The sequence below is a fragment of the Cebidichthys violaceus genome, unplaced genomic scaffold (genome assembly GCF_023349555.1).
Source record: "Cebidichthys violaceus isolate CVI_PGR_0920_01 unplaced genomic scaffold, fCebVio1.0.p SCAF_120, whole genome shotgun sequence".
In the NCBI taxonomy this organism is placed as follows: Eukaryota; Metazoa; Chordata; class Actinopteri; order Perciformes; family Stichaeidae; genus Cebidichthys; species Cebidichthys violaceus.
The window spans coordinates 95,500-122,216 of record NW_027176286.1 but is presented as its reverse complement, the minus strand read 5'-3'; the positions used below and the strand labels follow the sequence as shown (position 1 = coordinate 122,216).

Genomic DNA, 26,717 nt, shown 5'->3' with positions numbered 1-26,717 from the left:
GGTCATGAACAAAACTCATGGGGTTTATTTCGTCTTTGTTCGGTAATGTCACCATTTCCATAATATATTTGAATAAGTTTAACGATTTAGCTAACTTAAACCAGGATGTCCATGTAGTGAATCCTACAGCACTAACTGCTGAAGCTAAAACTAACGAGCCAATATTAACTGGCGTTAGCACGGCTAACGAAGTTGCTAACATTACCTACTTTTTGGTAAAATGGCCACTAGCAATATTTGAGGAAAATGAATAGAAAAGTGGCCAAATTAAGACTCAGTCCGAACGAAGAAGCTCGGATAATACGAGAAGAACATGAACGGAGGAGAAAATTACGAATACAGCAGGTAATGGTGTTACTAACGGAACAAGTTAATTTCAGTGATGTCTCTGCTTTCTACTTCATGTCCATGGTTTCTGCATGTCCGTGAATACTGCTTCTTACTGTATAATGGGAAGGAAGTTTCATTAAGAAAAATTGCCTGTGACTTAAGCCAGGCCTAACATGTAAACACCCGTAAATAGTTACTGACAGAGACACCCACAGTACATAACTGAAAATCAGATTTATAACCAGCTTTATTTGCCACGTATGTGTACAAGGAATCTGATCAATGTGTACAGTACGTTTGTGTATCAAAATCACACGCATATGTTCTCTCTTTGAATGTCACTTAACAAAAAAAGAAGAAAGAAACCGAAATCCAGAAATCTGGCAGTTAAAAGAGATCAAAAGATCTATTCAAATGTATACTATTGGAGTTGATTTCGGTTTGCTATAAGTTCTCTTCTGTTGTAGTTATGGTACTGGGTCTGATGTGATGAAACAGCTTTGTCCTGGTTCAATATATTGGGCTCATTTAAGACAGACTTTGTAAAATATGTTTGCCGTTTTTGACTCCCCTTTATGAAAGACACCCCTCTGGGTAGATTTCAAAATTGTCTGTTTTTTTTTTTTAAGACTGAGTATGTATATATATTTGTGCATTGACTTCCAGGTGCGGGAACAGCAGAGGTGCATCTCGCTGCAGATCTGCCGAGAGGTTGAGCAGAGAAGGCAGCGTGAGCTGGAGCAGCTGGAGCAGCAGCTGAGGGAGGACTGGGAGAGACAGCAGAGGGAGAAACTCCACGCACTGCAGCGGCTCTACCAGGAGAGCCTCCATCTTGTCGGTCAGGGACACAGGAGTGCAAAAGAAAACGTAAGAGGAATTTGGAGACACCGGAAGTGAGATTAACACCCGACCACGGAACAGCTGAACAACACAATATAACAACCTCACAATAAGGTGAAAACCTTTTTGTTTGTTTAATTTTCATTTATCTGCATAAGGAAACCGACTTGGAAGCCATTGCTCGGAGGAAGGAGGAGAATCACGTCAAAGCAGAGGAGCGTTATTGGGAAGCCCTGAAGGAGCTCAAATCACAGAGGCTTAAAGATGACGAGAGGCAAAGCCGGTAAGCAGCCCTCACAAACATTTACCCGAAAATTGTTTACACGTCGGAATTTAGTCAGCACTAACTGAACATTATGTCCGTTCATTTGCTTGTCTGTAGACCCATCAATGCCAGGAAGAAGGCGCTACAGGCAGAAAAGGACAGATCAGCAAAAGTGGCCAGCCTTCCCCCGCCTCTCCCAAACCCCATTCAGGTACCCGATAAGGGATTTTCATGACACTATTTCCCTGTTGGCCCAACAAGCTAGCGGAATTTACTGGCTGACTTTTAGACGTCACAATAATAATGAATGTGCCAAATTGGCATGAGGATGTCCCAGAATTAAGTTTGGGCAAAGTGATTCAGTACAGAAATGTGGCAGGTGATTTCAAATACCTGTTCACTTGTCACGTATGTTTTGGCTCAGGCTTGATATCTCTCTTCATCCTCCCAACACACAACTAAGCATTTCTACCAATCTGTCCTGTGCCGTTCACAAAGTAAAAGCACAAACTTTTCAAGTTGTACAGTTTAAATTCAGGAAGGAGTCGAGGTAACATCAGCTTCTCTTGTTACAGCAGAGCATCGATTCCAAGAAGCTGTGTGTAGTGAAGAAATCGGACGTGAGTGCCTTCGCCACCACGCATTACCACATGCCTGAGGGCACAGTGGACAGAGAGGCCGACACGAAGCAGGTGATCCCTCCGATTATTGTGTACACTTAACCCCATGGTTTGCTTGTCCTCCCTCCTGTCAGAGTTGTCTAATCTTTACATGTGCGTACAGCCTAATGCCCACGAGGGAGCTGAGCTGGAGGTGAGGAGACTGCAGGACTTACAGAGGGAGGAAACGGGGAGGAGAGAGGAGCAGCTCGAGAAAGCTCGCCTTCGAGGGAAGGAGGCTCTGAGGAGGGAACATCTCGTCCAGGTACAACTTACCGGTTACTGAAATGAGCGGATAGACACCAAAATGTTAGCGAGATTATTTGCTCTCATGTAACTTGCCCTAACTTTTGCAAACACTGTTGACCGGCAGCAGGACAATAGCATTCACCACAGTAAGAAGACAAACTACACCATGTAAAGCTTGTAGTGGTGTATACTACTGCGTTGACACAGTTGTCATCCAAAATCCAAGTGCAGTTCATCCTAAGAAAATGCATCGGTACTATGAGAAAACATTTCCCCATAAACATGTTCAGTAGTCTTGCATCAGAGTGCAATAATTGTTTAGGCTGTAAATATTAAGTGTGGGATTATTATTATTTTTAATTTTTTTCAAACAGTAGTTGAAATTGCAAAACATACATCAGCACAAGGACAATTCTACTTTATATTTTCTTTGATAATTTTGGGAGAGGTAAAGTATGCGCGCAAGAGCAATGAAAAATGTGTCAGGGGGAGACCCAAAAGAAAAATCAATGAGGTTTGCTCAGTTAAAACCAAATTACAGGGTCACTCACTGGACACCTCCACAAATTCTGTCCGTAAAAGGGTCTTACATATTTGGCCCACTTGGTCCAGAATTGAGCGCTTTAAAAAAAAAAATGAATCTGTTTTTGATGGTCCCCTTCAGGATCGCGAGCGCTTGCTCGTTGAACTGGAGCACATGCAGCAGACGGACCTGCTGAGGAGGAGACAGCAGGTGTCCCAGATGCCCGCTCAGATCTTCCAGCCTCTCCTAAAGAGACAGGAGATGAGGGAGGACTTCCAGAGGGAGATGGAGTTTGCCTTTGAGGACATGTACACCGGAGAGAGGAGTAAGGACAGTTCAGCGGTGTAGTATTTAGCTTTGTAGCAAATAGTCACAAAACTTAGTATGTCATTAGATTCCAGTGCATCATTCTGATGTAGCCTAGAAGTTGGCACTCTTGTTAATACAGTTTCTCAAATCGGCATCGCATTGAGCTTTATTTGTATATTCGCGTAGCAAAATAGCCTCTGCTCTTTGGTGGGAGATACCACATACAGGTACAGTTTTACTGGAGCCTCATTAAACCTCGCCTGTGTCTGATCCCAGGGGTCAAAGGTGACCTGGTTGTCCAGCTGGTACCTGAGCCTCTGCCAGCTCTGTCCACCGGCAGCCAGGACGAAGAGCTGGACGTCTCAATGGATGGAATCGCCACACAAGGAGCAGCAACAACACAACATGGCACTGAGCGGGAAGCCGGAAGCACTGAGCAGGAATTATCTGATCAAGGTGAGGAGAAGCACCAGATACACATGAAACCTATATTTATTCATTTTTAAGGGTTCTTACAATATTTGTTTAAAAGAAAAAAGGCCATTTACACAAAATCAATACATAGATCTTGGTTTACTGCCATAGATTATATGAACTATGTAAATTCTCCAGTCAAGGACAAGCATCTTGAACAAGACCAGGCGGCTACCTAACCAGAACTGCATTCAGGGTTTTTTCTGTACTTGCAGCGGAGTCCTCCAAACCTGCTCCCAGACGGGCTTTGAAGAAACTCCTGGATCGCATCAGGAGCCAGAGGAACCATTGGACTGACCACGACAGTCGCGGCCCTGCATCCGATTCACAGACCGCCGTCACCGACCAGATCCCCGAGCGGGACACGACCATCGACACAGGCTCTCTGTCCAGCGAGGAGAAAAGCCTCCTGCTGCCCACGGATCTCTCTGAGCCTGTCTACTCACTGCCAGGTAGGTCATTCACTGTCATCAACTGTAGTAAGATGCATCTAGAAGACCGAGCACAATGTGATAAAACCATTTTATTTTGATGTTTACAGAACTTGAGATTTCTTCTTTCATTGTTTTTATATTTTTCCCCTATTTATTTGGGCAAGCTCTTAATTAATAGTGATTTGTATTGTCAAGTCAATTGTATTCATATTTGTATAGCCCAATATCCCAAATCACATTTAAATCCTTAATAAAACTGTGTTTAATGTATTAATGTTAACAGTGGTGGAATGTAACTAAGTACATTTACTCAAGTATTTCCGTTTTCTGCTACTTTATACTTCAACATGGAAAATGTTGTAGTTTTTACTCCACTACATTTATTTTAATAAATACCTTATTCTGAATAGTAATACAAAATCTCATCAACTATCATTCATATATATTATAATAGATTAAACTACCCAGCGGTATACAGAGTAATTAAAATGAGCCACAGCTTTACCAGCTGCAACATTACAGTGATGAACACATTAATGCATAAATAATTATGATCCAATAAGTTCTGTAAAATATTCTGAAATGGGCCATTTTGCATGATGAGTCGCCCTACTTTTATTGTTGGAAGCCTGCTTTAAAGTGTTGATGCTAATACTTTTGTACTTCTACTAGAGTAATATTTAACTTGAATATTAATATTTTCAACTATTTCAAAATTTGAATTGTATGTCTACTACTAGGCTCCAGAGTTATAGAACCTGTTTTTGTCTTTTAGGGTTTTTATGCTTTCTTCTCAAATTTGAATCTGCTCCTGTTTTGTTTTCCAAATATAAATCCCACTACAGCAAACAAAGTCACAGTATTTAGTTGTTGTGAGATAATAATAATTTTGTGTTTTTCTTCTATTTAATTCAACCAGCGCTGGAGACAATGGCGCGGTCATCTGCAGCAGATCCTCCACTTCCTGATGTACTTGCAAGCAGAGTCCAAGAGTTTGAAGAAGAACGAAAGAGACGGGTACATGTTGATTCCTAGTTAATCTGACACAATGCAGGAACTGCTTCTAAACACTGCATACGTAGGCAGGAGCAGGTGATCAGACAGGTTTAAATGCTTCTCCTCATGTTTATCCAGTGACAGTTGTTGGATCACATTTAAGTTGATCACAATATCAAGTTGATAGAAGTCAGTCTGTATTCACTGTTTTGTAAATAATCCAAAATCGGGTTCTGTCGTTATCAGAGTGGCTTTATGCGTTTTTTGCGATTGGGCGTTCGAGTTAATTGCTCCAGGTGTTCCTCATTACTTGATTAACCCTGGCGCTATCTAAAGCGGGATCGTGTGGAGCGGTGTGCAGTCTCTAAATGCATTGCTTGTTGTCTTATTTGTACATTAAACAACTACAGACTTTGGTTTGATTCCCTGTTTTTGGGCCCAACGTACCAAAGTTTTTCTTTAGTAAAAAATAAAGTAACTGCAGTTGAGCATAATGGGGACTGGTGGACGTTGCATCTACACTCAGCAGAGGAACACAGGATCTGAGCTGGCTGACAATTCCTGCGGAGAAGGGTGATCCTCTGAAGACTGCGTTTCACTATTCAGTCAAATTGCAAAGTCTCAACTTGCTAACTGATACCTCAAATCTTTTTTTCCCCTCTACTTTCACTGGATATCTGGTCAATATCCAGTAAAAGTTCGCCGTTTTTAAACCTTTGTTTTTTTTTTCTTCAGGAAGAGGAGCTCGACAGGGAGAAGCAGCAGCAGGTGGTTTTGCTCCAGGAGCTGGAAGAGCAGAAAGCCAAATTGGAGCAGATGCTTCTCGAGGCCCAGCAGGAGAGAGAAGACCTGAAGGCTGTTGTGACCCAGGACGAACCTATCAACCAACCAGATGTACCTGTCCATGACCAGGAAGTCACCTCTGTCACTCCTGGTGCAGCCACTGAGGTAGGCCTCTCGATATTCCTGTCAACTTCCAGTTTTTACAGGTGTTGTTGGGGGACTTCCTCTAAGATACCCTTTGTAAAGTGTGGTCAGTGTGGTTACTTCAATGAGGAATAATTGCTGCCTCTGCACTATACAGCTGATGCCTCTTGCAGGTGAAGATGACCACACCAGACGGATTAAAGAGTACCAACAGCGGCTGCTGGAACAAAACAGGTGTGTTTTAAAGCCTGAAATCAAGCCACTTTATTGTGGTAACACACGTCTTCAGAGGATCAGAGGAACATTGTGAAAGCCCCTTGAGGCCGCCATAAAATTGACTTGACTTGTATTCCTCTGTTCACCTTTTCATTTTTAGGATTCACCAGAGGTCCGTGGAGGTGGCTCGCCAGCGCCTGGAGGAATACCAGCGAGCTCTACGGATTCGTTACAACATGACTGTCACGTCGTTGCCACCTGCCGTCGTGCCTTTGGGCCTCATTCATCCTCCTCTGCACGGTTCTCAGTCTGCTCATCTCTCAGCTCCCCCGCAGCTCCCTACGACCCCTGCGGCGCCCGCATACATCCACGCCAAACCGCAAACCCCTGTGGAACTTCCCCCAAGAGAGTTTGACATGTTGACTCCGCCCTCACGACTTCCTGTCCACTGCGAGAGCGTTGGCTACAAGCTGCTGCCTCCGGATGAAGTTGGATCTTTTTCAAGCGATCTGTGGAACCGAAGACCGGATGTCACCTCCTGGCTGACTGACAACATAATGGAGAGAGTGACGGAGCACCTTCCAGAGAGAGTGAGGCCCTCCTCCGAGCCACCGTCTTACAAACTGTTCCCAACGCATCATTCGGCCAGTGTCTCACCTCAGCCGGCCTCTGACTCCATCCAAGCCACAAGCCTGCGCTTCACAGATGGGGCACCTTCAGGCAAGCGAGGGCCCGCGCCACATGGCTCCCTGCCGACCGGGTCCCTGAGCTCCGGGGAGGAGGACGACGACGACGACGACGACGACGACGACGACGACGACGACGACATGGAGAGGCAGAGACGAGAGCTGCTGGAGGTCCAGAGACAGGTGCTGGAGCAGAGGGAGGCCGTGGCTCTTCAGCAGTGGCGGCGAGAAGAGGAGAGGCAGAGACAGGAAGAGCAGCGACGGAGACAGGAAGCAGAGATGGAGCAGATAAAACGGCAAAAGGAGACGCTACAGGCTCTGATTCATACTGAAGAACAAGTAAGTGAGGGAACATTTACCACCCTGGTGTTCTTGTTGCAGTACAGTAGACAAATCAGTGGTTGTTTCTTTACACTGAGCGATGATGTGAAATTACCATAACCTGAAGTGTAGGTGAAACAACTTTCCTAATGCTTTTTCCTCCACCACAGCTGGTTCCAGAGGCTGCCGGTGAAGTGTTGGTTTCAGAGGACATCGGTCAGACCCGCCTCAAATTACTGGCGTCCCTGCTGAGAGCTATAGAGGAGTCTAACGGAGGAACTTTAGCTCACTTAGAAGACCCTCAGGAGAAAGTCGGCTCCCCTCCGCAACCGACATCCAACAGTGAGAAGGGTAAATCACATGTCAGAGGGCAGATCGTTTTTTGTTTTTTTCTCCCACCTTATTCACACATTTTACATTTACCTGCAGAACGGAAACATTTTTCCACTTAATTTTATTATTTGTCCCTTTCTGTTTTGATAGATACCGTACTAATTATCATCATTTGGATGGATTTACACATTTTCCACTAAATTCCAACCCATTAAACATATCTTGTTTTTATTAAAAAAAGTGATTCATAAATGTTCCATTTAGATCTCATCGGTCAGAGCGACATTCCTGCCGGACCTGCCCCAGCGTCAGTCTTCCCCTCTGGACTCTTCCCTCCTCCTCGAGCAGCGAAGCCCCCGGTGACCCGCGTCAGGCTGGGCGCCATGGAGATGATGACGGAGCAACACGAGCTCAGTGCTATTCAAGAGGTGGAGACACTGGTCAACACCAGCCAAGTCGCAGGTCAGCTCAGCCCCCAGAAACACACAACTGTTTTCATCACACACCCACGCCACGTGACAAGCTATTGAGAGGTGATTATCATTCGATTGGATTGTCGATGTTTCCTACCCACAGGCCTGGAGGATAGTGTGACAGTCCCCGCTCTGGGCTGGGATCAGCTGGAGAATTCTGAATCGTCCATGTCCTCTGACAGGACTCCGCAAGCGCCCTCTTGGTCCAGCAGTGGGCAGCGGACGGCTGAACGATCCACCAGCTCTGGGACAAGCTCGGGAGGAGTCTGGAAAGAGAGGCTGCTGATGGGAGCAGGGACGTCTCCAGAATCCTCAGGGTCTGGTACGTAGAGGGCAGGTGATGAGATGAAGACTACGATTGGAGGAAAAAATGTTTGATCAGAAAATGAAGCTATTTCTTCTCGGGTTGGAACACTGTTTTCCAGATTCAGTCCTGAGGATGATCTCACCGGTTTTCTCCGACTCTGGGAGAGGAGCCGACTACTCTGATCCTGCGGTCATAAGCAACAGACCCTCCACAGAGGTAACCGATCCTGCTGAAGATGTACGTAACTTAGCACTGGCTCTTTGTTCTCTTTCAAGACATCAACCTTGTGGCAAACTTTTGCAGCAGACACTGATGAGGAAGTTACAAGGTGAATGAACAGTTTTGATCAGAATGCAGTGAAAAAGCATCTGCCTGACATTTCTGTCAGTGTCACGCACCTGGGACGTTGCGGTTATACGGCATGCGCTGTAACCACTCGGCTACAGAGGCACGCCCTTTACTGCATTCCTAATACACTCTGAGGTTCACATGTTGTGGATCGATGATGAAAGATAGCCAAATCTGAATGCTAGAGACATATCTGCCTCAGCTTCTGATTATGCTTGAGAAGCTTTTATTTTGTTTGTCAACCTTTGTCTTTTATGGAGTGAATGTGTATGTAAAAGTGTGTGTCTCTGTGTTTGCGTCTAGATGTTGTTTCTGTACACAGAGCGATGATGTGAATTTACCTGGACCTAAAGTGTATTTGATGAAAATACATTTTATGAGGGCTTCTACACTTGAACTGAGCTGTGTGTGTGTGTGTGTGTGTGTGTGTGTGTGTGTGTGTGTGTGTGTGTGTGTGTGTGTGTGTGTGTGTGTGTGTGTGTGTGTGTGTGTGTGTGTGTGTGTGTGTGTGTGTGTTGTTTCTGTACACAGAGCGATGATGTGAATTTACTTGGACCTAAAGTGTATTTTATGTAAATACATTTTATGAGGGCTTCTACACTTGAACTGAGCTCAGTGAGTCTGTGTGCATGTACGTGTGTCTCAAATCGTTTTGTTTTTTTTTGTTTGTTTTTTTTAATCTCCTTTTTAACACATTTATTTTGTGTGCACGTCAGTCTGCACATAGGACTCCAGATTCTGACTGCCTCTCCTCCACCACCACCATTTCCACCGGCAGCTACATCACCACCGATCCTGAGCTAAACGTCGACGTCGGTGAGGGACAGCAGCGTGTGTGACTTGTTGGGATGTTTTTGTAACGGTTGTATGAGGTACTTATCCATAGTCAGTGTATTCTACACGAGTACCAACACGGGAGCAAAGCAATGTACCGCTGTTGACTGCAGCAAAACATATTTTAAACGCCTAAAAAAGAAAAGACCGGTAGACCAGCAGTTTTTTTTAAGGTGTCTAAAATACATTTTGCTGTTTGTCCAGTCCACAGCAGTACATTGCTTTGCTCCCGTGCTGGTACTCCGGTCTGTTTCTACTGTAGGTATAATGCACTGCCTATGGATAAGTGCCTTACTCGTATAACCCCATTGTCCCTTTTTAAGTTCCCTTTATAATCAACAACATGCTGGTTGTGTTTCTAACTTTATGACAGCCTAAATGTGTTTTCCTCTCTTTCTCCCCCCTCTTCTTCATTAGATAAATCCCCGCCGCTCAGACATTTTGCAAAACCAGGACGAGGAGCAGATTCACTCGACATCTCCTTGCCGTCCGCTCAAAGCTCCTGTATCAAGGACAGCTCGGCCGCAGGCCATCCTGGTCTGGCTGTGGGCTCTCTTTTTAATGACAGCAGCATCCAGCACATTATAGACAGATACACAAGGGAGCTTGACATCTCCCTCAGCACTGCTGGCAAAACCACAGGTATGCTACAAATGTGTTTCAAGAATATTCTTTTTTTTGGGGGGGGGGGGATTTGAATGAAAGCAATCCAAGGCACACTTCATCCTGTTGTGTCTCCTGTCTTTCTTTACTCCGTGGGGCAAGACAAAGTGGCGGTGTTTGACATGGAAATGAGAATGGGCAGCACACCCTGCTTATTGGTGTGTGTGTGTGTGTGTGTGTGTGTGTGTGTGTGTGTGTGTGTGTGTGTGTGTGTGTGTGTGTGTGTGTGTGTGTGTGTGTGTGTGTGTGTGTGTGTGTGTGTGTGTGTGTGTGTGTGTGTGTGTGTGTGTGTGTGTGTGTGTGTGTGTGTGGGGGGGGGGGGGGGGAAGATAAGTCCCAAACGCAGCAAAATACTAAGAAAAGAGAAAACACAAGCAGAGGGCAGGGTCTCTTTACATACCGACACCGCTACACACTTCTAGTGGGTAACAAGTGATTATTTTTTAGATCAGTCTATGAATTGTTTTTTAAGGACATTGTTGAGCAATATAACTTAAAGGTATAGCGACCATCTAAATCTGAATTTTTCAATTGCCTCAAACTTGTTTTGGATTGAACAGGCCAAACTCAGTGGTAGCATATGAATCAGCATTTCGTGTCAGGAAGCTGCATCACGTTGGTCTTGTTTCCTCTCCTGTCGGTCTGCAGACAGCGAAGGCTCATGCGTGGAGGAACCCGGCTCTTCAGTTTGCCAGCAGGCTTCGGTTCGAGTCCCTGAGAGGAGCGGGGAGGATGAAAGCTCTACGGCTCGCCAATCTCTTCCCTCGGACATCGCAGGAGCACAGAGGAGTGGCCTGGTCAGTGACTCACAATCCACAATAGCTATTTTGTGATAGATAGATAGATAGATAGATAGATAGATAGATAGATAGATAGATAGATAGATAGATAGTAACTTTATTGATCCCGCAAGGGGAAATTATTTAGTTGCAAGCAGCAATAGGATACAGAGCAGCAATAGCTTCCAGTAAAAATCTTATTATATAAAAAAAAATGCACATTTCAATACACAATATATACAATTATAATAACAGAGTAAAGATATTATATAAAAAATGCACACTATATACACAATGAATAGAATAACAGAATAATATTAAATCAACTAAATAAACACTAGTGCAAAGGTTTAACCAACAGTGAATGATTTGGCCCGAGGTGATTTATTATACAGTCTGTTTGCAGTAGGCAGAAATGTTCTCCTGCACCTGTCCTTATGACAGCGGAGCTGGATCATTCTGTTGGAGAAAGTGCTCCGCTGTCCCTGCAGTAGGTGGTGGAGAGGGTGGTCCTGGTTAACCAATATGGATAATAGTTTCTTCAGTGTCCTCCTCTCCACCACCTGTTCCGGACTGTCCAGTTTGCAGCCGATGATGGAGCCGGCCTTCTTAATCAGTTCATTAAGTCTGTTGGTGTCTCCGGCTCCAATGCTGCTCCCCCAGCAGACTACAGCAAAGTGAAGTGCACTGGCCACAACAGACTGGTAGAACATCTCCAACATCTTGCTGCACACGTTGAAGGATCCAAGTTCCCTCAAGAAAAAGAGCCCTTCTTGTACACAGCGTTGATGTTGGCCTTCCAGTTCAGTCTGCTGTCGATGGAGACACCCAGGTACTTGTACTCCTTCACCATGTCCACGTCCTCTCCCAGAACTCTCAGCGGCTGTGGCGCCGTCGTCCTCCTCCCAAAGTCGACCACCATCTCTCTGGTCTTGGCCACGTTCAGAAGCAGGTGATTTCTACCGGCCCACTCCACAAAGTCATCCACTACTGCCCTGTACTCCTCCTCCCGTCTGTCCCTTATACACCCGACCACTGCAGAGTCATCAGAGAACTTCTGCAGATGGCATGACCCCGAGTTGTATTGGAAGTCAGTGGTGTACAGGGTGAACAGGAAGGGAGACAGAACAGTTCCCTGTGGGGCACCAGTATCACTAACCACCGTGTCAGACCGCACACGGCCCAGTCGGACAAACTGTGGTCTGCCTGTGAGGTAGTCGGTGATCCAGGAGACGGTGGACGCGTTAACCCCCACCACCCGCAGCTTCTCACTCATTAGCACTGGTTGGATGGTGTTGAATGCACTGGAGAAATCGAAGAAAGTGATTCTCACAGAGCCACCGGTTCCATCCAGGTGTGACTGAGCTCGTTGCAGCAGGTAGATGATGGAGTCGTCCACCCCCACATGAGGCTGGTATGCAAATTGCACTTGCACAGGTGATGATTTCACCTGTGGTCGGAGGTGGGCCAAGACCAGCCTCTCCAGCACCTTCATCACATGGGATGTGAGGGCAACTGGTCGGTAGTCATTGAGGCCAGATGGTGTCGGCTTTTTTGGTACAGGAACCAGGCACGACGTCTTCCACAGCACCGGGACTTCGTCCTGCTTCAGCCTCAGGTTGTAGAGGTGTTGCAGGACATCAGACAGCTGGATGGCGCAGGTCTTCAGGACCCTGGGGCTGATGCCATCAGCCCCAGGGTCCTGAACCAGCCCCCTGGTTGTCTCCCTCCAACCTTGAAGCCAGTAATCAGCTTCATCCCGGTCCACACCTCCCTCACATTGTTCTGCTGGAGTTTGGCCTCCAGCTTCCTCCTGTAGGTGTCCTTGCACTCCCTGATCTTCACCTTCAGGTCGCACTGGACTCTCCTGAGCTTGTCCCTGTCCCCAGACCTGAAAGCAGCTTTCTTCTTATTAAGAAGTGCTTTCAGGTCACTGGTGATCCATGGCTTGTTGTTAGGGAAGCAGTGTACAGTCCGGGATGGTAGTGTGTTCACAGAATTTTATGTATTCTATGATACAGTCCGTCATGCTGTTGATTTTCTCGCCATGTGGTCCACACAGCACATCCCAATCCGTTGACTCAAAGCAGTCCTGCAGGGCGTCATTAGCCTCCTGAGACCACCTCCTCACAGTCCTGGTGGTCACAGGCTGCCTTTCCACAGAGGAACATACCTGGGTGTCAACAGGATCAGGTTGTGATCGGACCTGCCAAGCGGGGGGGAGGGCAGTGGTACTGTATGCATCAATCGCATTTGCATACAGTAGGTCCAGAGTTATATTGTTTCGTGTGGGGCAGTCAACATACTGGTGGAATGTCGGCAGGGCTCTATCCAGGGTGATTAAAGTCTCCAGTAATTGCCAAAAATGCACCAGGATGTTGACTCAGCAGTCCAGATACAGTGGAGTGGATGGTGTCCACTGCCCTCTCAGCGTCAGCTGATGGAGGTATGTACACAGCCACAACAATGGCGGATGAGAACTCCCTCGGCAAATAGTAAGGACGCATAGTAAAAATATTTTTTGCTGTGTTTAAAAAAAAAAAAAAAAAAAAATTAAAATACCCACCATTTAAGTGATGTTTTGTTTTTGCTACAGGATTGGCACAATACAGTCAATCCGATCCCGGAGCACTTCTCAGGAGAGGACCCGTCACTGGCCGAGGACCTGGAGCAGGACTCCTTCAGACCTCTGATCGGCCAGCTGGCGGACCAGTCGTCCTGCCTCGCTGCTGACCAGAGGGACTCAGCCATGGAGCAGCTGGTCGGTCAACCGTCCGCTCACTCGTCCATGATTGGTCAGCTGCCAGGCCCGCCGGTTTCGGTGAGCTTTGATCATGGCGGATGGGATTCCACTCTGAGTCGGATGATCGGTCGACTCTCCCATCAGTCCAGCTCTCACTGGCTGAGCGGCGGGCAGGACTTTTACGCCAACCAGCTGACGGGTCGGATGGCGTCGGAGGAGTCGACCACGTGGCTGGATGGAGGTCCGGAGGAGAGCCGGATGGGGCTGCTGGTTGTGGAGCTGGATGAGTCCGCTGGCCAGCACAGTGGAAGCTCAGGTAGGAGTGTGTGGGGTAACTGGAACGGGTTGTAAGGTTTTACATTTTGGTTTAAAATAATGGTATGGGCAATAATTTAATATGATAATTTATTGTCTTTCAATGGAATCGTATAACGACTTATAGTGATTCGCAATTACATCTTCTAAATTGATAACATTCTGATTAAACATTTTCAGAAAATCTAATCAGTTGAAACTTAGTTAAATCAAACTATTTCCTTAATCTGAGAACTCTGTGATTGTGTGCATATATGTAAACCTAGTCAGATTCAAACTTCTATTTAGCTGACGTCCCCTCAGTGTTACATGACAGGAGAATACTGTTGAACTTGGATGTAGTATTTGTCTTCAGTGACCCTCCATCATTACTGAACTGGGCTCTAAATATTGAGTGGGTCTGTTTTTCTTTGGTCCTCTGCAGTCTGATGGTTAGATTGAAGAGGTTTAAACTGGGATTAGTTCAGCTGATGATCAACAGTGCTATCTGTAGATTAACCTTCTGTTTCTGCTGTGAAGTTTGAAGAAGAGCTTTGATAAAGCAACACGTTGCCTGTTGATATTCCAGCTTGTTCTTAACACTTGACACTGAAACAGGAAGCTGTTCCTGTTTAAATCTGCTCACATTTTGATGTTAAGCTTCCAGTTTGTTTCTCTAATGATTGATTTATTCTGTTTTTAATCAGCTGTTGCTCAGAGGATCTTTGTCTCCTTCTGTTGTCAGTCTGACTGAACCATTGTATAGAGTTCTGTTCTCCATGTACTAAATGAAACCACATCTATCAGCTAAGAACTTTCTACAAGCTAAAAGCATGAAAGACCATTCAGACATATAGTCTTCCTCTCAGACATCTGACTGGACACAATCAAGCCTCTGTATCAGGAGATTCATAGCTTTTGAACTGCAGTGTATATCTGTGCTCATCCATTTCCTCTTGGTACGAAAAAAAAGTAGTGAGTTTGTCATCAAGTCATCTGCTGTTTTGTAGATGAAAGAACCCACGTGGATCTTGGTGTCTCGACTGAAGCCAGTGTGCCGTCGTTGCCTCCTGAAGCCTCGTCAAATAGTGCCTCGGTCCCTGGTGTGAATCCACAACACCAGACAGAGCAGAACCAAACCAGTCCAATGGACCTGGACCCAGAGAGGACTAAAGGTGAGGTATAAAATATTCAAGCAGTTACAGTGCGCAGTGTAAAACAATCTTCTGGTACGTTTGTTGGAGTGTATTACGATCACACACATTATGTATATCTATAGTCTGTTTGTAGCTCAAGTCAAAGTTTGAGTTGGGGAAACTTGAGGCAAAAAGAGTGAGTTCCTTCTACTGCTGATTTTTGAGCCAACGTCAGTCATTTCTATTAATTATTTTACATGTTTGCATGTATTTTTCTTAGACTGAATGTCCAGCATCGGTTTTTAATAAGGAGAAGGGGTATGTGAAGATAAAGCGCAGAACCCAGCACCTTTTTTTTTTTTTTTTTTTTTTTTTTTTTTTCTCCCAAAAGTACATTCTTTAAACTTTTTAGAATGACACTGCGCTCCCCAGCGGTCTGCCCGAGAAAAACGCTATGTGTACAGTCAGCCTTGCGTAGTTAGAAACATGGTGTGCTTATCATGTTTATCTCCATCTTCAGTGTTTCAAGACTCAGACTCATTCCACCCGCTGCTGGCTGAGGTCACCCACAACGAAACGGCAGACGCCTCCATGACCTTTCACCTGCCTGAACACAAGGAGCCTACGTCCCCTGAGGGACAGCCAGCCAGCGGGGAACACGGTGTTTCCACGTCTTCTGAGGATTTTGAAACTGATAACTCTGAGCCATCCCCCGAGCACCTCAGAGCGGAGGAGCCATCCAGCTCCGCCTCCCATGAATCCTTCTCCCAGCTCATCACCTCCCAGTGCCACCCCCATGAATCCGTCCTCGTGCTGTCCCCCGACACGAGGACGGACGAGGAGCCAACAGCTCTGAGCTTGTCACGTTTAACAATATGTGATGAGATACCAGAGGGAGCTCGTGCAGACAGAAACCCTGTCTGTCCTTTCTCAGATAAGATATTGGTACGATTTGTTTTCTTGTTCACTAAAGCATCATCCTTCAGACATTAACTGACTATTGCCATGCCCATAAAGGCAACACCTGCCCATTTAGAGCTTCGGCTGCAGGACGTTAATTGCAGAGTCGAAGGCCACAGTTTATTTTGGAAAATGTCAGTTCTGTTATGTTGTTAAACCGTGTTATCCTTATTTCTTTAGAACTTGTTTCCAATGTCATTAGCTGAGTTGCGTGCTTGTCATTCCTCCCTGTCCATCAGGAAGCTGCTGGTGAGAAGGGGATCCTAGAGCAGTCGGAGATAACGCTAGTGAGCCTGTCCGACACCACACTGCAGGACCAAGAGACGACCGTCATTGAGGAAGAGGGAACGTGGGAAGACGAACATCCTGACGGAGTGAAGGAAGAGGGACAGCAAGCCCAAGAGACAGAGGTGACTGTTGACACTTGTTTTTAACTTCAGCCGGCAGGCGTCTTTCTGATCTCTGAACACAAACCTCGTCTCTTCTAGAGGTCTGAATCCACGTTGTCACAGGATGGGACTCCAGAGAACGAGAACCACACACACCCAGGTAAAGTCCCAACAGTTACAGACTGAAAATATCTATGTGAGATGTATAGGGATCGGGAACAAAAAATAATCAACATACTTAAACAGATTTAATTAAAAGCTGTAATGCCTGGCCACATGCCAAACAAACAGGGGGAGCAATTCACCTCCTCGTACCGTCCTTCAACATTTGACTGAACTGCTGAAACTGTGAGACAATCTTCACGTTTGGTCAGTGTATGATTTACGTTACAGCTTGGACTGACGAGCCCTCGGGGCAGCAGGTAGAGGTACAAGTGGTGTTACAAGACGGGCTGGGGCTAGCATGCTCATTTCGGTAGATATCTCTGCAACCCAATACAAAGACGTCTTGATGTTAGTTCATTTAAAAAAAAAAAAATGTTTTAAGCAAAAATTCTGGCCAGAGCTTACACATTGCACCTTTCTTTTTCTTTTTTAAATGCATTTATTTTCTTTCCGCATCCTTTTTTCAGTGAGAACATTTGTAAACTTGTGAAAAACTTCCTGTCTCTAGATCCAGTGACGCGCCTGGTGTTTCAGTGGGGTCCCAGCAGAGACCTGCAGGAGTTCCACCAGCAGAAGCGCAGAGCGCTGCTCCAGAGATCGTCCCGCAGGGTGGAGGAGATCAAGGCCAAAGGGGCTCCTGCCAAGGTTCTACCTGAGATCTCAGCTCCATCTGACGCCAGAGAGCAGTCCATAACTCAGGAATCTAAACCAGTCCCCAGTAAGGCAAAGACGAAGTCAGAAACTCAACATAAGACTAATTCCAAGTCAAAAGGGGGACAGGCTGAGCCGCAGCAAACCACTGAGAAATCTGGCTCCATCGAGCAGAAAAAGCCCCAGCTACTCCCTCCAGGTATCTTAACTTTATACCTTTCACAATTCTATTATTTTATTTTTTTATCTTTGCATGTGTGCACTGAAAATAATACCGCTACAAGGAGCAAAATCAAGTATTTGGGATCTATGAACTTCAGCGGCTAGGCCTCAGTTAATTATCAAAGCTATGCACAAATATGCAGTGTTAAACTTTTTTAATGTTGTCTAAAAAAATTCTAAAGTTCTACCGTTAGATACTTGCACACTTTTGACCAATCGCTCAGTGAGCTCAATCATTTTAAAAATATATTTCTGTAGACTACAGAGCCTTCAGGGAGTCATATGGTAGAAAGGGTGTTGGGATAATGAAATGAGTGTTTTATAATAATTGAGTGCTGCACTCCTGAGTAAAGGAATGTCCAATCCCTTACCCATCTAGTACATGCCAGGCCTGGTGACATTAGAATAATCATTGTGATGGCTTTTTTGAGTGAAATGATGACCTGTTGCGTTTAATCTTAAGTCCTTTTTGTAAAGTGGTCGGCAATAAAGAATTGGTGTAACTTGTCTGTGTTCCCTCAGTGAGGGATCCTAGGGTTAAAAAGGTGGTCGAGGTGAAGAGCTGCACGCCGGAGCAAAGGAAACGGGATGTTTCTGAGATGCACCAGAGAACTCTGAGGTACCGCTACAATATTATCAACTTCTAACCTTTACACGCAGTCTGTGGAGTAAATGTTGCTTATACTACTACTCTTACAATTTATTTAAAGGGTTAAATGTATAATTAATATGTAACAATTTCCTCAACACTATGTATAGACTATCTACAGAGACCCTGCCCTCTGCCTGTATTTTATATTTAAGCCAGCCCCGCTCGCTCATTGACTCGGAGAGGACTTAACTTTGAACGCTGTTTCCAAACAGCAACCGACAATGTGACTACATATATCTTTTAAACCTAAACTCTGATTACTTGCATTCAATCAAAAAGATGCAGCGTTCAGAAAAACAAACGATGCAGTTTATCTGTATGCAATCCTGTGTTTGTGCAGACTTTATGAGCAGCTGGAGGAGGTGAAGCATCAGAAAGCCATCAGGAGCAGACAGCAAGCTTCTGCAACCAACAGACTAAAGGCCAAAGAGTTCCACAAGGTAAAGCTCTTGAGAAAACATGTTTTTAAAGACTATATACTTCTTCAGAACTGTGAGCACCAAACTGTTGTTGCTGTTAGTTGCCTGAATTTTTTTTCTACCAATCTCTTCACAGAAAACCTTACAGAAGCTTCGGGCCAAGCAGACTCCGCAGCTACTTTGAATATGTCCTAGTTCTACTTTTGTAAAGTAAATTTGTAAAGTTTTTGTCAAAGCCTTTTAAGTTATTTGAATCCAATTGTACCTGTGTTATTTTAAGAAAATGGATATTTCAAAATCAGTCTTGACTTTCAGATGAGTTTCTTTAATAAAATTAAACATTCTTTAAGTCGATTACAGAGTTACAAAAATGTGCTATTTTGATTTTTCACTGACAAAAGATGTTCATCAATAACTTATGATTTCACACAAATGAGATGGAAAGAGTATTCTGTTTTCCACCTAAACAATACAGATCTTTGGAAACCAATCCCAAGAAGTAATCATCACATTTCCAACAATGAATTCAAGCCTCTATTTCTTAAAACGAAAATTCACAGATTATCAACCTTCTTTCTATCAGTTAGGCATATAGTGGAGGAAACACCTGCAGTTGTTATTGTTCAGTGTGGGAGTAGCTGCAAACATCTGTTCTTCCTCATCCCAGTGATGCACTTGGTATATGGAAAATACTACGGAGTTCTACACTCAACTTCGGTAGCTGTGAGGCGCAACGCTGCTCAAAAAACGTGCGCTTGTGTCACGTTTCCAACAGTAAAAAAAAAATGGCACAGATAATGTTACTGGGTGTTTTAGGATCAGTTAACTGAGCAATTAAGCCCATCCTAGTTTAGTGTAAGAGAGAAACTTGAATTCCGAAGGTGTACTGTTGTAGTTTATCTGGTTTAGGCCTAAGCTATTTTGGTTTCTTTGTCAAATGTAGAAAATCACTGCTCGCAATGCATCCTGGTACTTGTAGCCACAGCTAACACGGCTCCTTAGCTGGAGAGTCAATATAGCACGCACTGGAGGATTTATTTCTTCATTTACCATTAGCACTGATTGGACAGCCACATGAAAGCCGGTGAACTCTCCCTTTAAAGTCTCATTAAATCATTCTCATATGGCCACAGATCACTTGTTAAGTTTTAGAAAGACACAAAATCCATGTGGTCCCCCCCCCTTTCCCACAGAGAGGACACTGGGGGAATAAAACGGCATCTCTTGAGTTTAGAGTTTGGAGAAGGCGATCGTCTTTGGACTGTTCTTCTCCATGGAGGCCTGAGCTGATTTCATCACATCCTGAGTCTGAAGCATGCTCATGTTCCAGGTAGCCTGGAAAGGGACAAACAAGGTGCTCAGTGTTAACTAATATACAGGCATTGGGGTGATGAGGAGAAAATAAAGGCGGTGTTCTCACCATATAGTCCAGTCCCTCGGCCACACTGTGGTCTCTGGAGTAGACCAGGTTGACTTTGGTGCCCTGCACGGCTACGGGGCTGCGGCCAGCGATCTCCCCGGCCATCTCCAGAGCCGCAGCTATCATGGCCTCCTTATCTGCAAACACTCGGCTGGAGAGGAAACGTGTGGAAAAATGTGCAGCAAATAAGTGCTTAAAATAGGTGATAGTTGCTCGATGAAATTGATATACTATATTTAAAATCTCCAAAATAGCATTTCTCCTAGTCAGAATGGTAAATATATCCACAATGACATTCTTACCCCGAAACAGTTTCTGCTAGTATCTACAACTTTTATTGTACTATTCCAAACAAAAACGAAGATATATTCAAAACCTTAAAACGCACAAATATCTGAAATGTAATTCAAAACGAAGTCAAAAAGAACACCTCGGATATCCACAATGTCATTCTTCGGAGGGAAAATGTCACTTTTGCCATTGATGTGTATTGGGCTTTTAAATTTCAGAAATCCACAACTGTATTTTAATATCTAGAATAAACATTTGGCACATTATCTTTTTGGATATCCAGAATATGCAGCAATTGAAGATAATCTGCAATGGCATTGTTTCTAGTCATATCAATTGTGGATATCCATAACCATTATGAATATTCTGAATGGTTTTTCGTTCTGAAATCGAAATTATGACTGTTGGACTGTAGATATCTGAAATGTTCATTTTGACGGGGAAGAATAGAATCATGGATATTTGCAATATACAGTATATACATATCTGTTTATCCTTGCCATAAATCCTGAACATTTTTGGCGAAGCAGCCAAAACTAAAAGCAGCACTTGACTGCATGCGATCCATTGAGAGACACAGCAGTAAAGATGATGAACATGTAAACTGCACCACCCCTGGTGGGGCTGACTCAATCAACTTACCAATAAACGTTGATGCAGCTGGTTCACTGTCTGAGATGATGGTGCAAACACGTCAGAATCAACACTGACAAAATTAAGAACTGGCCAACACAGGCTCAGTAACGCTACTGAGGAAAAGAAAACACATCCTGTGTGCAGGTGTGATTCTGTAGAGGATGCGTTTACCTGACCAGTCCGCTGCTCTTCGCTTCATCGGCAAACATCTTCCTGGCGGTCAGAGCCAACTCGTTCACCAGGCTGGAGAAAGTGTCACATGACAACAATATCGATGTCATACGCAACTTTAAAAACCACAGGAAACGCAAAATTGTGAATTTGTAGCTTAATAGGTGTTAAATATGTATGCTGTCTTGCCATCGGACATTTTGATATCTTTATTTCCTGGATCGGACGCCGTGTTTTAAGCCCACTTGGCTCCGTTTGATCACAGAAAGACGTATCCAGGTAAGGAACACTGCTCAGTGTCTCCTTTGTGTGTTTGACATACAGATTCAGTGTCCTTAAGGGTCTGAGTGTGTGTATCTTGGCTACACAGTCTATAATAGACTCATTATTACTGTTATTATTATTGGAGCTGAGGATGAAATTCCAAAATAAAATTTTAAGAAAAACTCAAAACCATGCTAAACTTTATGCCATATGCATTAACACAAAATTATCAAAACAATTAAAACCCCAAAAATATTCCTTGTGGGTTGCTGGTCTACCACTGCCAGGATCGGTTCGTCTGTTAGTGTTATTGTTTGACTATTGTCAGTGTTTGAAAAGGGCGAGTTCAGATTTACCAAAGTCACAAAAATCCACAATGGACTTTGCTTTTATTTGCAACTAATTGAAACAGCAATTCAAACCATGGAGTCTAGACTTTCACAAGAATCATTAAAAAAAAAAATCTCTGTGGATTTTTTAGTCATTTGTATTGTTTTGTCGTAATTGTACCGATGCTTTCTGTCATTTTTCTGTTGCCCGTTTACCTGCGGCTACCGATGACTTTCGGAAGTCTCTGGAGAGTTCCAACGTCTGCTGCAAGTCCAATATCAACTTCCTGTAAAGACGACCACAAAGGCAGACACTAAGATTGTGGCAACGTCATCCACAAGTATCCTATCAGAGCATCTATGGTGTGTGGAGACAATCTACTCAGGTATTTACTATAGAAAACTGTTTGTTTGTGCTTTATGAATGAAAATGCTATATCCATGTTTATATTTTTACAGTCTTAAAAACTGTCTACCTTATTGTTTGTTTTCTAACTAAACACCATTGTGAATGATTAATATGACCGACAGGTTTCATTCTTATGTTTGTTTTATATGGAGCCCCAAAACTGACAAAAGGCACGAAAATATAACTGAATTCTCAGTAAACAAATATTGTTAATTAAATAACTAAAAAGTGTAAAAACAAATATAATGCCTTTTCTTTTACCTTCACACAGTTGATTAAATTAATTCAAACTTAATTTATCTCACCATCTTTAAATCATGCATTTTACTTTTTGCATCCCCGTTTTCCCGGGGACCAGAGACATTTCCCACTTTTCCTAAGCACGTCATGATAATTAGATGTAGATGTACCTTTATCTGGAACCAGGCATCCTGGGTACACAGACGAATGTCACAGGCTGTGATCAGATCAACGCCTGCAGCAGAGCAAAACATCCACAGTGAACATCACGGTGTGAAAACTCACTGAGGCCTCACTTTTCTTTCCAAAGCTAGCCAGCTAACCCACTAATGCAACTTTGTGATATCTGGTCTTTAACATCTGAATTCATGGAAACACTATGACGGTGTGATGATGATGATGAAGTCCTACCTCCCCCAACACAGGCTCCGTGGATGGCCACCACAACAGGCTTTGGACACTAGAAGAAAAAGAAAACGTACACCAACAATGTAACATTTTAAATGGTGTCCATCCAAATACATAATCATGTCTGTGAGCGGTCCGATCTCATAACTCCTCAGTGAGATGAAGAGCACCACTCTTCAGGTCTGACCTTCTCTATGACGGAGAACGTCTCTTGATACTTGGCGATTATTTTTCTCATGTTCCAGGCAATTCTGGCCGTGTCGTCACCCTCTGGACTGAGTATGTCGCCGGCCATGTCCATCAGGTCGATACCTGGATGGCAGCACAGCAGAGAACAAACACAACGTTACCATGGAGATAGTGTCATGAAAAAAAAAGTAAGCGGTCTGATACTCACCAGCTGTGAAGACCTTCCCAGCTCCAGAAACCACCACCACTCTGCAGCAAGGGTCCCCAGCTATCTCATTAAAGCAGTCCACCATCTCACTGGAAACAACAGTTACCATCAGTGTTGGATATAGTGCTATGTAAATACTTTTGTATAAGTGCTTCAATCATGAATTAAAGTAGTTTACTTTTTAATAATATTCTGTAATTTTAGAGCAAAATGTTAAAAAAGTGCCTTCAAAGAGAGATTTGCTCACTGACTCAACACAGTCTGTTAAGTTACTAAATGTCTTTGATATCTTTCAAAATCTATTTGAAGTTTCAGAAATAGTTTCAGCTTTTTATCACCTCAGCCAGAAGGATCATGCGATCGGCCGCCTCTTTGTGAGTAAGTGTGCACCTCTGTGTCTGTCCACGGCTAATCTCGCATTCTGCTGGATCAAACTGTGTAATGTTACTGACCCCCAGCTGCTACTCTGCAGCCTGAGACACAGTAGAAGAAGACAGTTGGCTCACTTTTATTTTTTTGTGGGGTGTGTTTTGCTAACAGCTAACGGAACCACCAGTACACACGCAGGCAGGAAGCTAGCTTGGTGAGTTTAATTTTGATTTGGTAACATTGTATGAAATGTCTTATATGACGGCTTCAAGACTTTTATACAGGCAAGATTTGCCTGCATAAATCACTGCTTTTTTTCTTTATATTTTGAAGTGTGTGTTATGACGCCTGATTCTTCATATGTCAAAACTTTTTCAATTGAATTGGGAGATCGGTGCCGACATCCAGCCCGAACATATTCTATCGCAACTTTTCTGTAAAACACTGCTCTAAAGGATTTTATTTGAAAACGGATTAAAACATTAACGATGTACTTCAGTCCCAAAATGACCATTTGTATATCAATCAGTGTTACATTGAATTCTTGAAGAAAAATTTTGGTTTTTTCGGCTTGAAGAATAAAAAAAACATTTCAATTCCTCAAAGCATTTTTTCTATTCTCTATTCACCGTTGAATCATGCAAAAAAAATATAAGTTTACTTCAAGAACTCAAGGTAAGACGGGGTGAGTAACTAATATACAAACGATAATTTTGGGGGTGAAGTCTTTCTTTAAGCATTTCATATGTAAAAAAATAAATAAATTGTCTTATCATCCTCCTCATTTTGTTTCTGGTGTCTCAAATGATTGCATATGAATATAAATGTATTCCTGCCTCCAGAAAGCTCTGTTCATGGCGTTGCGTTTCTCTGGGCGGTGCAGCTCTATGTGTGTGACGGACTCTGCTGGGTGACTGATGGCCAGGGTGGTGTAAGGAGAGACGGCACCACCTGAGGACGACATGGCCCGGACCACAGCCTGACCGGGCTGCCAGGACCTCCTGTCTGAGAGGACAGAGACAGAACGACACAAACAACACAGGATGAGACTGAAATCCTCTGTGGCCGACAAACAGTAGCTTACATTTAGAGATCCACAGAGAGCAAAGGAAGCTAATCAGAAAATCATCACACAACTAATCACCTGCTGTTATTACAATCGATTAATCAGTTCCGTCTTTTTTCTTTTAACAAAAATACCAAATATTCTGCTTCTAGTTTATTAAATGAGTATTTGATTATTGACTTTGATTAAGCATCATAAGGTGTATGCACTGCTAGTTGGACTAAAGAAGTTTTTTGCTTTTTTCTGGTGTTTTCAGAATCCTTTAAAAAAAAAAAAAAAATCAACAGATGAATCAATAATGACTATTCTGACACAGAAGGTAACAATCCATATTTTTTATTTGTTAATAGACATAAGTGAAGTGTCACACAGGAGAAATGGGAGTAGATGAGATGGTAAATAATCGGAAGGTAACTGTCAAACAAAAAGGTAAAAGTGGAGTAAAGTAAAGGTGAAACAATTTGATTAATTTATTAAAATGATCCATTTGAAATGAATCAACAACCATTTTGACGATCAATAAATCTTTGAGATCATTTTCAAGCAACAAAATTTCTTCTCGGTTCTCATCTGTGAAGATTTGATGCCTTTTTTTGGTGTTGTGTGATTAATATTTTTAATGCTTGGCTTGGGCTTTTTGCAAATTGTGATTTTGTTTTCACAATTTTCTAACATTTTATACACTTAACCATTAATTAGGAATATATCTGCATGTTTGCCGACGAGGCTACTGTAGATATACTCTGTTCTATTCAACAATACTGTACAAGTGAAATCTGCGTAAAAAGTGCAACACATAATTTTGAAACTTATTACTACAACCATTTATCACACTTTCTGTCTGTCTGTCTGTGTGCACATGTAAAACACGTCTGTTTGTAGAGTAACTTTTTAGCCTGGGCTGTGGATAATACATCGTAGTAATCTATGTGATGAAATGCAGGTCACACAGTTTCTTTCAGCAATAAGATATGCAATATTACACCGCTAGACTCATTAATGTGTATAAGCTATTTACACAATGCACACAGTTTTTGTGCAAGAGTACTTTTACTTTTAAAACTTTATGTACACTTTCCTGATTATACTTATGTACTTTTACTTAAAGTTACTACAAGGAACTTCCATTTTGTATGGATTTTGGAGGTCCCTGTGGACTTAAGTGTTTCCCAACACCAGACTCCCTTCAGAAAACCTCATATTACTGCAGCAGAGTGACAGTCCTGGTTCTCCCGTGCCTCCCTTCCACCCAGCAGGGCTGAATTAAGAATAACTATAGAAATAGCCAACCTTCCTGCTGATGGTCTCATTTACTTATGAAGGTCATACAGAGGCATCAGAATTAAAATGAGACTGTTTAATAACCTGTTAAAAGTTCCTCACAGTAACTTTAACTTTACTTCCAATGCAGGACTTGTACCTGTATTTTTAAAAAGGAATTTAAAGGATGTGAATACTACCTTCACCACTGGTTAAAGCTCAGATGAGCTCGACAATACAACCTTGCATGCTGCATGAAAACAAGAATGCTGGCGACCTTTCACCTACATAGCCCTATAAAGCTTTTTCACGCAGCTAAATTATACTTTCTCTACAAACTATTGCTGTTATTACTAACAGACCTGTATAGCTAACATCAGGTACATTGTGAAGTGTTATGACATTACAACACATGTTCATTAATATCACGATAAAACAGCAAACGAGCAGAACCTTGTGACTTACATTTGGTGAGAGCTGACCTGACGAACACTGACAACATCGCCCTGTGAACGTTGGACTCTTCAGTGATAACTGCAGCAGACCGGGATCATTAATTCACTTCACTGCTCCTCCTGTCTGTGTCTCTGTAGCTCAGTGTGCTGTCAGCTAGCGTTAGCATATAACTACACTGACGCTAAGTAGTTACCTTTATTATATAGTCTATAATAGTGACTAGGCTCGTTCCATAAGAGCCACACCTGCGCTGAATGGAACACCGGCGGCTGCCACACAATGTATGCCCGTTACTTGTGTGTCCGACAGTGCGTTACAATACCCATACTACCATGCTATTTAGTATACCAAAAGAAACATTAAGTATGTCTCAATCGAGTCCACAGTAAGAGCGCTGGGGATGT

At 43.4% G+C, this 26,717-nt stretch overlaps 2 protein-coding genes across 2 annotated transcripts; one reads left to right on the top strand and one right to left on the bottom strand.

Annotated features, from left to right (window-relative positions):
• Window positions 1–18,951, top strand: cep295 (centrosomal protein 295). Its single transcript, XM_068706860.1, has 29 exons — window positions 1–345; window positions 997–1,197; window positions 1,329–1,453; window positions 1,553–1,646; window positions 2,011–2,127; window positions 2,219–2,359; window positions 3,008–3,191; window positions 3,452–3,631; window positions 3,865–4,101; window positions 5,003–5,100; window positions 5,815–6,027; window positions 6,164–6,240; window positions 6,383–7,247; window positions 7,400–7,580; window positions 7,827–8,024; window positions 8,139–8,357; window positions 8,461–8,558; window positions 9,407–9,506; window positions 9,942–10,166; window positions 10,836–10,984; window positions 13,563–14,025; window positions 15,014–15,178; window positions 15,660–16,084; window positions 16,339–16,509; window positions 16,588–16,648; window positions 17,162–17,503; window positions 18,049–18,145; window positions 18,519–18,618; window positions 18,734–18,951. The coding sequence occupies exons 1-29, from the start codon at window positions 247–249 to the stop codon at window positions 18,779–18,781; spliced, it is 5,673 nt and encodes a 1,890-aa protein (XP_068562961.1). The 5' UTR covers window positions 1–246; the 3' UTR covers window positions 18,782–18,951.
• ech1 (enoyl CoA hydratase 1, peroxisomal) lies at window positions 18,902–26,717 on the bottom strand. The gene is made up of 10 exons (XM_068706861.1): window positions 26,323–26,717; window positions 24,368–24,536; window positions 23,163–23,251; window positions 22,953–23,077; window positions 22,769–22,817; window positions 22,528–22,592; window positions 21,925–21,995; window positions 21,116–21,187; window positions 20,018–20,168; window positions 18,902–19,932 (listed from the first exon to the last, which is right to left on the bottom strand). Exons 1-10 carry the CDS (start codon window positions 26,357–26,359, stop codon window positions 19,828–19,830), a joined length of 933 nt encoding a protein of 310 aa, XP_068562962.1. The 5' UTR covers window positions 26,360–26,717; the 3' UTR covers window positions 18,902–19,827.

Bases quoted from the DNA above. Each gene is read 5' to 3' on its own strand.
- ech1 (XM_068706861.1), bottom strand. From the start codon at position 26,359: ATGTTGTCAGTGTTCGTCAGGTCAGCTCTCACCAAAT. The intron at 21,996-22,527 runs GTACATCTACAT...TCGTCTTTACAG, and splicing joins ATGCCTGGTTCCAGATAAAG to GAAGTTGATATTGGACTTGC. The intron at 19,933-20,017 runs GTGAGAACACCG...GTCCCTTTCCAG, and splicing joins CCGAGGGACTGGACTATATG to GCTACCTGGAACATGAGCAT.
- cep295 (XM_068706860.1), top strand. From the start codon at position 247: ATGAATAGAAAAGTGGCCAAATTAAGACTCAGTCCGAACGAAGAAGCT. The intron at 346-996 runs GTAATGGTGTTA...ATTGACTTCCAG, and splicing joins GAAAATTACGAATACAGCAG to GTGCGGGAACAGCAGAGGTG. The intron at 4,102-5,002 runs GTAGGTCATTCA...TAATTCAACCAG, and splicing joins GCCTGTCTACTCACTGCCAG to CGCTGGAGACAATGGCGCGG.